This window comes from Pelophylax lessonae (genome assembly GCF_965119305.1).
Source record: "Pelophylax lessonae genome assembly, chromosome: 5".
Lineage (NCBI taxonomy): Eukaryota > Metazoa > Chordata > Amphibia > Anura > Ranidae > Pelophylax > Pelophylax lessonae.
In genome coordinates, this window is record NC_138772.1 from 125,032,698 (window position 1) to 125,050,191 (window position 17,494).

General features: G+C 41.6%; 1 protein-coding gene across 1 annotated transcript in view; it reads right to left on the reverse strand.

Moving 5' to 3' along the window:
* Nucleotides 1-17,494, reverse strand: part of LOC309556060 (histone deacetylase 9-like) — an 861,320-nt gene that overhangs the window by 222,447 nt on the left and 621,379 nt on the right. Inside the window, exons 6-7 of the mRNA XM_082258372.1 lie at nt 12,026-12,182; nt 4,476-4,602 (exon numbers count right to left, since the gene is read on the reverse strand). Coding sequence (XP_082114498.1) covers nt 4,476-4,602; nt 12,026-12,182 — 284 coding nt within the window. The remainder of the gene's footprint in view (nt 1-4,475; nt 4,603-12,025; nt 12,183-17,494) is intronic.

A 17,494-nucleotide genomic window follows, 5' to 3' on the forward strand; every position in this document is an offset into this window, starting at 1 on the left:
AGTTCCTATAGCATCATGTGACCATCCAGCAAATTTCATATCCCATCATGCACTGCCTTACTGCATCATAGAATAGGGAGTGTTTACCGCTCACATCTCCTACTTCTTCCTTTAGGGTGGCCAAATTATATATAAATGTATATGAATAATTGTGCATCCTCCTGTATATCTACCATCAGCTATGTAGAGCAAGGACCTGTCTGAATTGGTATAAATTTAATAGATTGTTCAAGTGTGTCCTCCTATCACACAGTTTTGGTAAATCTAAAGAAAACTCTACAGAGATTGTACAATCAAATTGCATAGTGTATGGCCTGCTTTATACAAGTACAGTGGGCAGAGACACTCAGCTGTCATTGTTCTTGTGTAAACACACCGATTTCACTTTCAGGCCCCATTCACACCTAGAGTAGTGGGAGCGCACATTTTTTTGCCTAATTTTTCCTGTGACACGCATAGGGCAGGTGCATAAAGGTGGCCCTACACTATACTATCTGATTGTACAATCTCTGTACAATCTCCTTTAGATTTACAAAAATTATATAATAAGAGGACGCAGCTATCTATCCAATCACTCTGTATCGAATCAGGCATTCCCTTGCACTGCATAGTTGAGGGTAGATCTAAAGGAGATTGTACAATCAGATTGTATAGTGTATGGTGAGCATTACAGACTTCCAGGGACACACTTCTACTGTTTTCAATGCTACAGATTTGCCCCACATAGGCTGTTATGTGATCGCTCAGCTCCTGCACACATGCAAGAAAGCAGAGGATAACATCAGAATCAGCAGAGAAAGACACTGGAGGTCAGCTGCTAAAGTACTTCCTTCTAACGGTTTTCACGTCCCGAAGGATGAATACCAAGAAGTAATGGAGGAGTTTTCAATTCATGTATAGGCAGCTTTAGGTGTAATCTGGAATTGCACTTTATTCACTTTCAGATTGCCCACCGTGTATGTATGTCGCTACTTTGACATTAAATACCAGAGTTATGGCAGCAGATAGCTGCCATAACCCCAGTATTTCTCTACACGGCCGGGCGGTCCTCTTTAGCAGAAAAGTGGTCCCAGTGGTGGATTTGCTGCTGTATCACTTTTATGGGCAGCGGGAGAGGTGCCCACCCCCTCCCTCCACTTCCCAACTGTTTTGCCGGCTTACCGGAGCAGTCGGTAGTGGGGAAAATTATTCAGTCCTCTCAGGTGCTGTACAGGAAGTCGAGTGAGGTCAAGATGGCCCCCACTCGACTCTATAGCCTTGGAGGACCGGAGCAACGTTATATGTCGCTTTAGCCCCCGTTCACACTGGGGCGACCTGTGAGGCGACCTGGTCGCCTCACAGGTCGCCGCAGGTCGCCTCCCATAGGGAAGCTGCAGACCCGTTCTGATAGGAGCGACACAAGTCGCTCCGACTCAGAAAAAGGGTCCGGAGCTTCTTTGGGGCGACCAGGAGGCGGCCGCCATAGACTTCAATGTTACGAAGTCCGTGGCGGCCGCTCCGAGGTAGCGGCGCGCTGCTCGCACCGCGACCTCCGTGGGTAGCGTCGCCCCAGTGTGAATGGGGGCTAAAGGGCCTATTTATTTATTTTTTTTAGTTAAAATTAAATTAAAATTAAATTAAATTTAATTGCTTTTTAGTGTAGATGTGAGATCTAAGGTCACCCAGATCTCACATTAAAGAAGACCTGTCCTGCTTATTTCTATTACAAGAGATGTTTACATTCCTTGTGATATGACTAAAAGTGATCAAAAACATTGTTTTTAAAGGGACAGTGTAAAAATAAAAATTAAAATAAATAAAAAAAAATATATAAAAATGTAAAGTCCCTCCGAGCTTGTGCACAAAAGCGAACGCCTACGCAAGTTTCTCCCACATATGTAAGCGTTGTTCAAACCACACATGTTAGGTATCGCCACAATCTTTAGAGCAAGAGCAATAATTCTAGACCTCCTCTGTAACTCTAAACTGGTAACCTGTAAACAATTTTAAAGTGTCACCTATGGAGATTTTTAAGTACCAATGTTTATTGCCATTCCATGAGCGTGCGCAATTTTGAAGCATGACATGTTAGGTATAAACTTACTCGGCGTAACATTATCTTTCACATTATAGAAAAAGAATTGGGCTAACTTTACTGTTTTCTTATTTTTTAATTTAAAAAAATGTATTTTTTTCCAAAATATCTGCGTTTGTAAGACCGCTGCGCAAATACGGTGTGATAGAGTATTGCAACATTCTACATTTTATTATCTAGGGTCGCTGCTAAAAAAATATATATATAATGTTTGGGGGTTCTAAGTAACTTTCTAGCAAAAAATACTGATTTTAACTCGTAAACAACAAGTGTCAGAAATAGGCCTGGTCCTTAACTGGTTAACAAAGGGATCCATTGGTGTTTCTTGAGACATACATTGAACAGGGAGCATGGAAAATAGGGGTCAATTACAACAGAACAATGGCCCCTATTTTTTTTCAATATTCAATCAGTATAAACATTGCATTTACATTTACCTGTGGAGCCTTGTAAACTACATTTTATTCATTGACTAATTTTTTGCCTTAGAGTTAGAAAATGAGCCAGAAAATGGATTTTTAGCATTTATTATACATAGCTGAAATGGCGAAGTATAAATGAACATTAATTCAGAAGACATTTATAAGTCTTTAGTGGTTCATAAATCATAAATAACCCATCTTAATGCTTTCACTTATTACACTTTTCATCCCCCCTAGTTCTTTCCTAAAGCCTAACCCCAGCCAAATCCTTTTTTTTTTTCTGTTTTTTTACTTTTGGACATGGGGAAGAATTCACATTTCTGTCAGGCTTTTATTTTTGTTACATTATCTCATTGTGGGGATTCCTGGTGCTTTAACACCGATACAAAAATGGGGGTATTTATTGACACTAGTACAGGTAGACAAATTGTCTTTTGCTTTTAACATTCAATTTTAAAATGAATGTCATTTCTCAACGATAACCACATACACTGCCTGGAAAGTTTTCCATCCTGCCCCTTTGAATTGTCATGTTACTATGGCCGAAAATGAACAGTGATTTGACCCCACTAACGGTTCGAAAATCAAATGATGTTTTAAAATGAAAAATTTCAAACAGAAATCTATACGTGTATGGCCAGCATAACCCTTCTTTTTTTCGACAGAAAAGGGGGGAGGGAAATCTCCTAAATAAGTATTCTGGCTGCAATACAAACCTTAACAGGGGCTCTAAGGTTTTGAGATTCAAATGGCAGGTTTCAAAACTTATCACATGTGCAGCACCATAGCAACTGTACAAAGCATGTACAGCCCCAAACATTTGCTAAGATGGCAGCTTCCTTAGCTGTAAAGGCTAGAAGGGTTTAGTTCCACTTTAAGCCTGCACTAAAAGGGCATGATGGGATAGGCTGACAATGCAGAAAAGAAACTAAGAGGCAGGGATAGAGCACTTCCACCCCATAACAGGAAGTACCTGAACAAGGGCCTTCAGAGGATTGCTGGGTATTTTTGTTAATAAAAACCACAGTTGTAAAAAGATTAAAAATAACAGTGGAATATTAACCCCTTCTTGCCACTGCCTCCTGGCCCTTTAAGAACTTCTTGATCAGGGGTCTTCAAACTTTTGCCCTCCAGTTGTTCAGGAACTACAATTCCCATCATCACTAATTATGTCTGTGCATGTCAGAGTTTTACAATGCCTCATGGAATGTGTAGTTCCGCAACAGCTGGAGAGTCGTAGTTTGAGGATCCCTGCTCCAGATGCTGGGAGGTGTAGGCGGGCATTCGGGTCACGTAACCGATGTGATTGGCTGTCACATGATCGCAAGTATGCATCGGGAGCTTATCAGGTCCCCACTGGTGACAGTGATGGGAACGAGAGGGGCACGCTCTCTCAGCACAGTTTTGTGTATACACAGGGATGCATATATGTGGCCTCTCGGCATTAAAGCTCACCCACCGAGAGGCCACACGTATGCAAGTGGCAGGCAGGAAAAGAATATGATTATATAAGATCTTATTGATTGCTATTAGATTGACTTTAATCATACAAATGCTACAACTGCTGAAGTAACATTGTTTACGGTATTAGGTTGGTCTGTTCTCTCCCTAAGAGCTATTCTCACGTATGTATCGCTCTTCAGAAGGTGTTTGACAGGCAGTCTGTTTTATCCATGAATTGACGAACCATTGTGCCACATTCATGTGCATTTCATGCTGTTGCACAGCAGTCGTGCCTCATTCACTTGATTGGATCATGATAAGTGGCGGTACTAAATGTGACACGCTGTTTTTATTTTTACCACAGCCAATGCATGCGCAGTGTACAGCCCTGAGTGGCTGCATGCTCTGGTTTAGGTGGACAATAATCTGTGGCCCAACCCCTGCTTTTATCACCCCTCCGGCCGCCTGTGTGAACGAGTCCTAACACAAAAACCACATTCATTACAGTAATATATGACAGAAACCTGATGACTTACGTGTACCAAAGCTTGGGGTGGCGGCCTATGGAATGACTGTTTCCGTTTGTATAGGATTCTTTTGTGGCGGATTTACTCAGAAGGAATTCCTGTAGTTTCAGCTTGACTTCGGTGCTGGCAACGGCTCCTGGAAGGCAATTGAGTAAAAAAAAAAAAAAAACACGTTAAATCGTTAAACTACGAGGAACAAAACAGTTCTCTGGACAGAAGGAGAACACTTTATTTAATTCTCACACCAGCCACCTAGCACTATAAATAAATATTAATGGGACGATGTGTCCCTTAGGCACAGAGAGGGTTAAACTTGATTTAGGAAGTGCGAGTCCATTTTGCTAGTTCCTAGGTAACCGGTCCGCACAGCACACACTCAGCCAGAGGGAAAGGCCTATAAAAAGTGACAATTTACTTCTGCTTCCCACACTATTTGTTTACTCATAGGGTACATGTGAAATTACTTACTGCCAGCATTTCAAATTAATATTGTGACTCTGAAAGCACACGAGGCATTGTGCGGGCTGTTGGAAAAGGATTAAATGCTCTCCCCTAAGGTCAATTAAATCTCTGTTCATGCTTATTGATTGCTAAATGAAAAACCTTCTGCACCTACGTGGTGGAGTGGGAGCAGACGGCAAACATAAAATGAGCAAATGTATTTGAAATTGTTTCAGTCTCTTATACAAAGTCAATATTAATTCACAAAACACAAAGTCAAAGGTAATGAAAAGAACAGGAAGGATTTGGCTAATAGTGGAACTCTCACCCATTATTAGAGGGTTAGGCCTAAGGTTGGAGTAAGATGTGGGTGCATAGGGCATGTGAGAGCCTATATCAGTCTTTTTCAACCAGGGTGCCTTGGCAAAATGCCTAAAAATTGCCCAAACATCATATACAAGCCAGTGGGTGGATCAAGCCTGCCTTTTATGTACACAAAGGCACAGTTTTTTTTTATTGTGCATCATTACAATATTCCAGCTGTTGGCATCCTAGCAATCAATGATGTCATCAGTAAATGTCATCGCCTGCACAGCATCCTTGTTTGCTCCTCCCCTGCCCCTCTCCACCAGCACTGGGGTCTTATTAGCTGAGCGAGGGAGAAAAAAAACAGAGAAGAGAAACATTGGAATACTAGTCAGTACCCGCGTGCAAAGGTGTGTTTGCTTTGGAAGAATAAATCACCTCTAATGTTGGGTTTACTACTTGTGCAGATATTGCTGCATTATGGGAAATTATTTATTTCGTTTTTTACATTTTAGAATGGGGTGCATAATTTGAAAGGGTGCCTTGACTAAAAAAAGGTTGAGAAAAATTGGCCTATATTAATAATTAAATTGTAAGACGGGAAGGGAGTTAAAAAAACGTAAATGTATTTCTTAATTTTTCTTTGTCTGCCCACTGCTTTTACACTTAGGCCTCATTTACGGGGACGCCAAGACCTGTAGGAACCCTCTAGAGCAGTGATGGCGAACCTTGGCACCCCAGATGTTTTGGAACTATATTTTCCATGATGCTCATTCACTCTACAGTGTAGTTGAGCATCATAGGAAATGTAGTTCCAAAACATCTGGGGTGTCAAGGTTCGTCATCACTGCTCTAGAGTTTAGTGTGACTTTAAATATACTTTAGGGGTGCCAACAATTTGAAAATCCTTAACCTTTCCAGGGACAAACATTTATTTCTAAGACTGACTCCTAAAACCATCACAAGATACTTCTTTTTGGATAGTTCCGAGCTTTGCAGTAAGAATAAATGTATAGTTTGAATCAATACGATTCCAATTCACAGAAACAATACAATAAAACAAGACGAAGATGTTCACCTATAAAGTAAACTGAATGTATTTGTCTCCCTCTAGTGAGCACACAGAGATCTCAACAACTGACCATATAACAGCTTCAGATCCTTTTATGGTTTCTCTTCAGTGAAACTTCCTGCAGATATTTCTTAACTATCTAAAAATGTTCAAGGTTGGTAAGAAGACACTTGAAATAATTGTTGTGACTGTAGAAGCCAGAACATCCTATCTACTAAAAATACACCCAGAAATATAATCTCCGTTAGGAAGAAGCATTGGAACAAGGGTCTACGGAAATGGCCCCGTGGAATAAAAATGAACTGCTGTTTGTTACTGAGCCTAAAAGATGTGTATAAATAATCTTCATCATCATTCTTATCATTACTAGTGGGCTCTGGGTGATCATATTGTGTAAAATCCACTCAGCTAGCAATCTACTAAAAGCTGATTCCAGGAGTTGTATATTTGAATTGTCAGTTTATTTAGGCCTCTTGATCTTGAAAAATGTAAATTATATTCTAAAGTACATCTAAAGGCAAAACTTTTTTTTTTAGATTAGGATAAAGTGGAGATGGATTCGAACCCCTGTCAGGTTTTATTTGTTGTCTGTACCCTGTTAGGGAGATTCACCCTCTCTATTTGTCCTGTTTACCATTATCATTAAAGTAAAAAAAAAATCTCAAATATTGAGTTGTCCCCAGAAAAGTAATAGAGGGGAAATATTCCAATGGGGACACTAGTTCTGGTGACCTGGGGGTCCCCTAAGGATTCCCTTAATTTGCAGGGATTCCCTCTCACTTCCTGTTTTAGCTATGGGAGGGAAGTGAAGGGATATCTCCCCAATGGTACACAGAGGGCAACAAATAAGCTGACAGGGGTTTTGACCTACACTTACTCAATCCAAAATGTAAAAAAAAAGTTTTGCCTATAGTTCTATTTTAATAATATTTAAATGCAGGATCTTGCTGACGGGAAAGATACTGAGTACATGTGACCTTTTGTATATGTGTGTGTATACATGTATAAATTTCATCCTCATCCTCATCTAGCTGCCAGTTTTGCAATTTACATGTATATGCTTGTATATACTTTCTTACACATGTCACTGCTGACATCCGCTGCTCTATAGAGCTGAATGGGGCATTCGATCAGATCCGCCTAAAAAACTGACAGGCGGATCTGATCGGAACGCCCGTGTGAAAGAGCCCTAATGCACATGCATGTGCATTAGGGCTCTTTCACACGGGCGTTCCGATCAGATCCGCCTGTCAGTTTTTTAGGCGGATCAGATCGGATGCCCCATTCAGCCCTATAGAGCAGCGGATGTCAGCGGTGACATGTCCGCTGACACCTGCTGTCATCCACATCCGATCCTGTCCGTGAAATCCGGACGGATGGAAACCCTATTTTCCATCCGTCCTGGGGATCGGATTGGATGGGATCGGATGAGAGCGGACATCCCCATAGAGAGCAGCGGGGCTCTGACACCTCCCTCTCCGCACACAGAGCTGTCACGGAGCTGTCATCCACCGGCTCAGCGGGGATCAGCGGATCGATCCCCGCTGAGCAGAGCACGGTCCGCAACAGAATGCGGACCGTGTAAAAGGGGCCTTACTGTACTCAAACCTAAAATGTTCTTTTTTTTTTATTATTTCAATAGGTTTTTATTGAATTTTAAGAGAACAAAAAGAAAAGCATAAAGTGTCTGGGTGATACAGTTCAAAGTTTACAAATAAATAACACAGGTATATCAACAGGTGAGTGACAACACATCTAGCCAGGTCGTATATGGGTCCAGCAAAGTTTAGGAAACAAACTGTGAAATGGGTGACCATCGCCTGCTCCCGGACACCCCATTGGGACCAAACTGTGTCACGAGGTGGGGAGGGTGCACCCATCCTGAGTTCCTTCTCCCATCATAGAAGAGTTAGCACACAGAGGAGTGGGCACAAATAGCATATAAACATAAGGGAACATAAGGGAAACCAGAACGTAAAATAAGTAAATCATTTGTAAACTGTAACAAACAGATAAGGCTGATAGGCCATAATAACCCCAGAGTGACTAGTCAGATGGATCAACTGAGTATTTTTATTTTTTCTATGGCTCTGAACATATCACTGCATTACAAATCTTTATGTAACTGTGTGTATTGTCCCATAAACAACAAAACACCTGCATTCAGATCCATAAGAAAAAAAAAAACAGCTACACAGCTAAAAACATGTGTAAGAAGCCTTAAGCATTATTTTTTTTTTATAATGTTTTAATCATAAAAAAAAAGCCCTGTAAGTAGAAGTGGATCTAATGTCATACAGTCAAGTCTTCATTTAAGAAACTTGTTTAGTCTGTATGTTAAAGTCTAGAAAAGTTTCAGTCATCATACTGCTGGAGAAATGACCTTTGTGATGCGAATTCCATATTGAAATGACTTACAGACAGTGATGCACTTTTATCCCTATGTAATGATGTTTTTTTTCACCCAATGAGGCAGTGAACATTGGACAAGGCTTGCAGTAACCAAGGTTTGGTAGCTGTATGTTCTCAGGAGCCTTAAGCCCTGATTTTCCCATTTTTGGCTGGTGGGGCCAGATTGTGCATTCAGGCTTACCCCTGAAAAATGCATCATTATATTGCTAGATTATAAAAAAAAAAAGTACACAAATATTTAAAATGATGCCCAGCAAGGTCCAGACCACTACAACCACCCAGACTACACTCATGAGGTTAATTGGTGAGATCCTTGGCAAGTTCCAGTTTGCTGGAATACAATATGATTCTAAAGAGAGTAAGGAAAGATTATAACCCCAGGCAGATTTTTGATTTTTGTTTAAATTGTAATTAGGTATTTTTTGTAATCTGTGTCCTATTGGGGAGATTTCTCTTCACTTTCTGTCCCATTGCCAAAACTGGAAATGAGGGGAGATACCTCCATAATGAGGGAATACCTGATTGTCACCAGGGTCACCAGAACTAGTGTCCCTATTGGAAGATTTCCCCTCCATTACTGTCCTGGGGACAACCCATGCTTTCTTTTACTTTCACTTTTGAATATAATCGTAAATATGACAAATAGGAAGGGTGGGACTGTAGAGCCACCATACCCTCTTGTACTCAGCTTAAATACTACAATCAAGCAATAGCAGACACTGGCAACCACCAAGATTACAGTACCCAGATGGAAGAGGTATTCCCTACCACCAAGCTCTTGATGTCCTCTAGTAAAATCAAAGTGATGAAAGGCACTCTGTAAGCAAAGCCATCTTTAACCATCATGTTGGCCTAGGCTTTCCCACATGATGATGCCATTCTGTATAACCCACCCCCCGTGTATCATGTGATTATTTTAGTAAACATACCGCTAGAATGAGCAATTGGAGGCAGGATACGATCTGCTTTATATGCTGAACTACCTTTCACCTCTACTGAACACTAAGCAAGAGAATGTAGAGATGACAGTTTCCTGAATATAAAGGGCCTTCTGACTACCCTTAACATCCCCTGCACCCCTTCCCCCTACAGTTTAATGTTGAGCCTAGCCAAAAATGTCTAAAGGTAGGCAGAGGATGGAAACAAATGAAGAACAAAATTGTTACTTTGGAGGCTTGTTGCTGACTTCTGTAAACCTACGTCCCTAGATCTATTAGAGCTGGTTCACACTACTCCGACTTGTCAGGCGACTTGGTCGCCTGACAAGTAGCGCTCCATGCTGTGCAATGGAACCATTCTAATCAGAGCGACTCAAGTCGCTCCGACTTAGAAAACGGTTCCTGCACTACTTTTGGGCGAAGTCGGAGCGACTTGCATTGACTTCTATTATGAGAAGTCGTTAGCAAGCCGTGATGAAGTCGTGCTGCAGGGGCGACTTCAAAGTCGCCCAAAGTCAGGGCGACTTTGAGTCGTGGAACCGGCTCTTAGTGTCATTATGTTAAATACAGTCCTGCTCCTGTATTGGTGCAATTTTTTTTTTTATATTGGGAGGTATAGTATCTTTTAAAAAGATATTCCCAATTTTATATTCCATTGGTATGTTTTAAAAACAAACACACCGGTGAGGAACAGATCACTGGAATTATAGGGGAAAATGCTTTATTACAACATATATTCCTTGCCAACCGCAAGTATGATGGAAAATAAAGTATGTTTTATAAGCAATCCGATAGGTGTCAGCAAGGTCGAACTGACACACCGAATTTACATCGGACTGGGAATAAAGGATGTTAAGCTGTTAGTGACACTCCATAATGGACACTGATTACAAGAGCAAACAGAAACTGGAGTTGGGGGAAAACAGAAATTAAAATCAAATCAAACAATCATTTTGAGGTTACAAAGTGAGTAGCATATTTCTGAGGTTGGAGTGGACACGTTTTGTCCCGGTCGGTGGAAACCTGCCATGGCTGCAATCTGAGTGACCACAGCGTGTTATTTTATAAACTTTCCTCTGAAATGTCAGTGATATTACCCTGTTCATACTCTTTTACTGCTGTCAGAATAAATTATCATTCACTGAGTTTTAAAGGTAATAAATACTCCTCAGTCTGATTAGGTTATGCGGTATATAAAAGAGACAGACTACTATGGAAAAAATGGAAAAGAAGAAATGCTTAGAAGCTGACTGCATATCCATAAAGAGTGAAAGCATCAAACATTTTAATGATCTGTGCATAAGGCCTCGTTCACAGGTGTCCCATGCGGATGTATGTCTCTGAAAGCACATTACATGAGTTTGAGGACATGCACCCACAGAGAGGTCAAATTGGGAGCAGTGGCTGTGCAGCTTCTACCCCCCAATTTACATCAATGGGACTGCCTGCATGAGGTTGCGCAGAACACCCATGCATCCTCATGTAGGTAATCATGACCCTCCATGGGCATATGCATTAGTACAACTCATGTGAACAAGACTTAAGAATCATTAACAATGCTGGGAGATCAGTGAAGGTACATCTGAGGTTCAAAAGCCACCCTTACCCATAGTCAACCCACCTATAGCTCCCTATAGACTGTGGAATAGTCTATAGGGAGCTATAGGTGGGTTGACTATACACTCATGGAATATAAATGTTGGTGTTTAATCTTTTGCCACCCATTTAATGCATAGGTGAGCAAAGATGAGTTGTTAGGATTTATGATTACTCTAAAGACTAGTTTACACTTGCAGTTTGGGGGGGCGTTAAACATAAGCAGTTGAGCCACATTTCCACCCCCCCAGCGTCCTACTTCTTAAGTCGCAAAGACAGTCATACGGAAGGTGTACATAAGTCTTAGCGTTTTACGTTGTGGCGCAGTATAAATGATCTCCATGCCATGTTCGGTAGGGTCACATTGAAAGTCAAACGTTAAGCTAACATTTGTGGTGCATCATTCCCATTCAAAAAGTCAATTTGGCTATCCAAAAAAAAAAAAAAACATTCAGAAGGTGACCGTATCACCTCCTGAACTCCTGTTAGCCAGTTGCCAATCTGCAAAAAGCAATCCACCACTAGTTTTTCACAGATATCACAAGCTCAAATGAGCTCTAACTAGGACTAATCAGGAGCAGGTAGTGTGGTAATAGATCTGACTACCCAAGCAGAGTACCGAAGTATATAACTCTTGGCTACACCAACAAAGATTATGCGAAAGTGACACCTACAGGACAGGATACAGTACTGCCAACCTTTGCTGATTTCTATTGCTTAGCCTTCTCTGGGAAATGACGGATGATGATACTTTCACGACACATATATAAGCCCAAATATTGTTGCATTCTTACGCTCTTTTGCTCTGTCCTTGCTGCGAGGGTGAGACAGCTGTTGCTCACGGCGATGCCTTTCTGCTTCTTGTTCCTGTCTCTGCTGTTCCATTTTGTGCTCTTTCTCCCGTTCTAAGATCTCTTGTTTTTGTTTCATTGCTAGAAGTTCTTGCTGTAACTTGACAATAAAAAAACAATTCAGAATCTGCTCCTCCGACACATACCATATATATTGCTATTAGGACGACAAAGTCTAACTCTGAGCAGCTGAAAAAATGACCGTTGCTGTGGGGCTTCCCTGGTTGTAAGCAGACTTTTGGCATCCTTCCATACAATGCAGGACTTTGGTCCTCCCGAAACCTCTTCTCTGTAACTGTCACAGTTTTAGTGTTATTATTTACAATACAGGACTGCTGGCAGGAGCGCCAAAGAGAAGCGGTTTTGGAGGACTGGTCGCATGGAAGACCCCTGTGAGAGCGAGGGATAAGGAAAGCAAAAAGTACTTTACCACTTGACCTTCAGAAGATTTACCCCCCTTCATGATCAGGTCATTTTTTTTGCTTTTTGGAACTGCGTTACTTTAACTGACAACTGTGTGGTCATGCAACACTGTACCCAAATGAAATGTATCATTTTTTTTTTTTACACAAATAGAGCTTTCTTTTGGTGGTATGTGATTACCACTGGGTTTTTATTTTTTGTGCTATAAATAAAAAAAGACCAAAAATGTTTAAAAAAAACTAATATTTTTTTCTTTCCGTTATAAAACATATCCAATTAAAAAAACATGAAAAAATCAAATTGTATTTTTTGCTATAAAAATGAAAACATTGAAAAGTTTGAAATAAAAACACATTTTTCTTTTTGCAAACAAATATTCTTTCTTTATAAATTTAGGCCAGTATGTATTCTGTTAAATTTTTTTGGTTAAAAAAAAATCCCAATAAGCGTATATTAATTGGTTTGCGTGAAAGTTAAAGCGTCTACAAACTATAGGATACATACTTGAAATTGTATTTATTTTTTTATTTTTTTATACTAGTAATGGTGGTGATCAATGACTTTTAGCGGGGCTGTGAAAGTATGGCAGCCAATCTGACACTAACTGACACTTTTGACACTTTGTGGGAACCAGTGACAATAATACAGAGATTAGTGCTAAAAATATGCATGGTCACTGTACTAATGACACTGGCTGGAAAGGGGTTAACATCTAGGGCGCTAAATGTATGCCTAACAGTGCTTGGTGCATTCACTATTACCTATTTTTTACTAAGGGATGTGCTAGTTTTTTGCAGTGAAATGAAAATCGGCACTTCCCCGCTGACAGGACAGAGCTCTGTATTGTTTATATTCACAGAGCTCTGTTCTGTCATCCTCTTCGCCAATCAGTGGGTGCTGGTGGTTAAACATTGGCTGGGCTCGGTGATTAACTTGTGCTGTGACTAATTACATTGCAGCCACCGCAGCGGCTGCACATGCCCCCTACCCAGAGGTGTTGGATCACATATTAAATATGTGATCCAGTGCAGGAGAGCTGCTTTGCCACTATGCTCCCACATAAGGCGGTCAGCAAGCGGTTAAACTGAAAAAACAAATAGTTAACCTTTTCAGTGTGGGGGAGCTTAACTGCAAAGGTCATTTTTTTTACTCTAGAGGTCAGAATTAAGTATGTCACCACTTGTCACCTTGATTTTCCAGCTAACTACTTTGTCCTAAGTAGAGCCCAAGTCTTTTTTTAATATCTCAGATCTCAGGCCTCAGTGTAAATCCTAAGCCCTCTAACTCCCTACACCACCACAGTAAAGAAGTGCAGAAAGAGGAGGTCTGTTAGAGTTGTAGTAGACTTGGAGTCACTGGGACAAGGAGTGGGCAGGAGGGGCGGCTGCCCTGGGCATTGTGATATCATGTGAGGTGGGGGTGCCACAAGGAGATTGAGCGGACAGGATTTATGTTGGAAGGGGGGATTTAGGGGGTTGCAGGGGATTAGTATTGTTCTAGAAATGGAAATCTTGGGGGGGGTTATAACTAAGATTTGGGATTTAGGGGAATTTGTGTTGGGAGAGGGATGGGGGGATGAAGATTTGTTCTAGTCGAGGGAATTTGGGGGTAATTTGTACTAGAAAAAGGGAGTTAAAGTGGGGAAAAGAAGACATGTACTATAATTTTAGGGGTAGAGGATTTGTGCTACGAGGTGTGAATTCTTCTTTGATGGGAGGATATGAGCTGGGGGGGATTTGGGGGATGGGGGGGATTTGTGCTGAGATTGGGGCATTTCTGGAGGGAGGCAGATTTGTACTGGGAGGAATGGAAATTTGTGCTTAGGGAGTAATCATGCAGATTAGTGCTCAGAGTTTTTGTGGGGAGATTTTTGCTGACACATAAGGCTCATACATGTTCGGGGGGGTTGGTGACATTTGGCATGTTTGACCTGGGCTCTAGATGACCTTGTCCCGGCAATGCTTGGAGTAGCAATAATATTGATCATCACAATATTTTATTTCATAACTTCATAATTGTTAGTTAGTACTCCTGCACACAATTACTCTATAACCCTAAGGCTACATGCACACCAGCGATTAGGGCATGTGCAAATTGTAGCAGCAGGAATCACAGGAATTAACAGCTAGGTGTGGCCGCTGCCATTCACTATAATGAAAAGTTGCTGGCAGCTGCAACTATTTGCAGCTCTCTGCACAGCCAGTGCAATCCCATGGTGATCACTGCTGGATGCACAGAATGCTGCAAATTCCTGTGGCCGCCAGAAACGTATGTAGCACTACTCCCAAGGGAGCTGCTGACTGTGGGTCCCCCTGGGTTACCGCTAGCAACAACAGTACCTTTAAGCATGCTTCTCCAAGTGTGAGCCCCTCAGACAAGAACCAGTCCAGTTATTGTGGTTTTAGGGTTTATTTGAGAACTTGGATGGGAGAAGGGATGAGTGGGATACTCCTATAACTGAACTATGCACAATTAGGCAGGGACTCTACAAAATGCTGCTTGATGCTGGTTAACGCTGACTGAATGCCGGTTAACGTTGACTTTTCCTTTGACTGCTAAAAGTCCTTGGAGCTCCCTGAGGTACTCCTTCCTGAGGTAGCTGACTTCTAACATTTACTATATTGCTGAACACTTCAGGGCCCTTCCTGGCTCTCCCTTTACTTCCCTTTCTTCAGGGCTTCAATACTTGGCACCCCCTTTACTGTAACTACTGGTTAGCTGGCTCCTGGATCCCCTTTGACCCTTCTGGAGTGGTCCCCTCTCTTAGGCGGACCTCTGGGCAGATCTCGAGTACTCACGACACTGTTTTTCCTGAAGATCTCTGCCCAGCAGCTACACTCGGTCAGCACACTCTGGATCCTCTCTGCAGCCCAGCTCAACCTCCGGTCCCTAGGCCGACTGCCTGGATCACACTCACACTTCTACAGGAGAGGAACAGCCGTCACCTCCTCCTGGGACTGATGCTCCCACCAAAAGACTCTCTGTCACATGCTCCCTTAGGATTTATTCCCAATCCCAGGGTGCATTGCGGCAATCCCTGCCCACTGGGACAGTCATAAACCCTGGTGTGCTATTGGCTAGGTTTCCTCCACTGTCCAACAAGGTCCCTCATTAGATACAGTTGGGAGACTCCCCAGACTCAACAGACCACACCTGGAAGCATGTGACAGATTAGCTAACAGATCAGGCCCCCCTCTGATAAGCAGACAGGACCACATATGTGTTTACCTAGCACCTACCTAGGAGGGTGCTACACTTATGATTATAATGACAACTAGCCGCTGAGAGCCGCAGCTGGAGTTTTTGATTCTTGAAGCTACAATTCACACTGGCCCTAAATTACCAGTGTAAATATAGCCTACTTTTTTACCCCTTTTTTTTTGCAGAATTACAAATAGCTACCTTGTCAGTTTTTACCTGAGGAGGGACTCTGGGATTTTTTTTTACAGCCTGAAGAAGACTGCATTAGACATACAGAGTTGGTTTCAGTGCTGGCTAGGATGACCAGAAGATGAGGGAATACATCTAAACTAGTAAGACAGCTAAATAGATTCTCCTGACTGCATAGTCTGGAAAGTAGGTACTGTGACTAGCGACAACAATTTTGAGTCATCCTGTGCGTCTGACATCAAGTTGTTTGAGATTGGAAATGTCACAAGGGGTACAGGGTTAGTGTCAACAACAGCAACCTCTGCAATACTTAATAATACAGTGATGGATATGTGATATCACATGCATACAGATTTTCTTGTTTAACTAGTTGCAGAATTTGGACGTGCTACACACACCCCAAAAAAAACATCATCATTATACACAGGGCATGTGTAGCACATCCAATCTTACTATTACTATTAATTGTCAGCTATGATTAATTACAGCCAGGATTACAGTATACTCAGACAAGTTGATAGTTTTAGGCCCCATTCACACCTAGGTGTTTGCGATCACGGGCAAAATTGCTGCGATTCTGCCAGTGATCCCCAATCACTCTGCAAAACTGACAAATTGCACCATGCTTGTATTACCTGGTTATCTTTAGTAATGACAAAGTTAGTGCCAATAAATATATCCATAGCTGAAATGTAAAAATTACTCTGGTCCATACGGGGTGAACAGGTGTAAGAGGCGAAATGTTTAAAGCGATTGTAAACGATCACCTTGTAAAACAACCCATTCAGTTTAAAATAGAAATGAAGTGCATACATTTTTGTATAGATGTAAATAAAACAAAAAAAAATGTAAATACTTTTTTCCCTTTGTTAAAAGTAATTCCCTCTGTTCTCAGCTGCATAAGAGCTGGGGGGAGGAGAAGCAGCAGTACACTGAGCTTCCTAGTAAATGGTTGTGCAGTGGGGGCATGTCAGGAGTCAGGGCAAGTCTGATCATTGGAGGAGAGCATACTGAGTTCCCAGCATAGCTAGAGAACTGACCATTATGTGCTCTCCTGCTTAGTGTGGTCAGTTTTTCTTAGGAGAGCAGAGGGACTGGCAGGGACACCAGGGATTTCACACAAAGGAAGCAATACAAAGAGAACGTGATACTTTCTCATACAAGTACATGGTATAGCATGTACGCATCAGAAATATGAAGTGTTGGGGTAACAAACGCTTTAATTTGCATTAAAGGCCCCCTTCTGTGGCCAGACTCCATAGCTGCCACCGGAGCTGCTATGGCTATTGTTACTTCGCTGAGAGGAGAAATCATCTAATGGGGACAATTTTTCTGCTGACATGATTTACATGATTTGCAATATCTCTTCTAATTGTAACTCTAGAAAGAATGTGCCTAACTTATGAACTGAGACATAACCTATCCTTTGGTCCTCCATCAATTTACCTCATTAGTGAAGGAGAAAGTGGCACCTAATCACAAAGAGCAGCAGTGATCAACTTTTTTTAATTGTTTCTGTGCCTTGTTATTCAATTTTCCTGAAAGCCAGCTATCAATGCGATTGTCATATCATATCTGGTAACTGTGAAAAACTGAAAT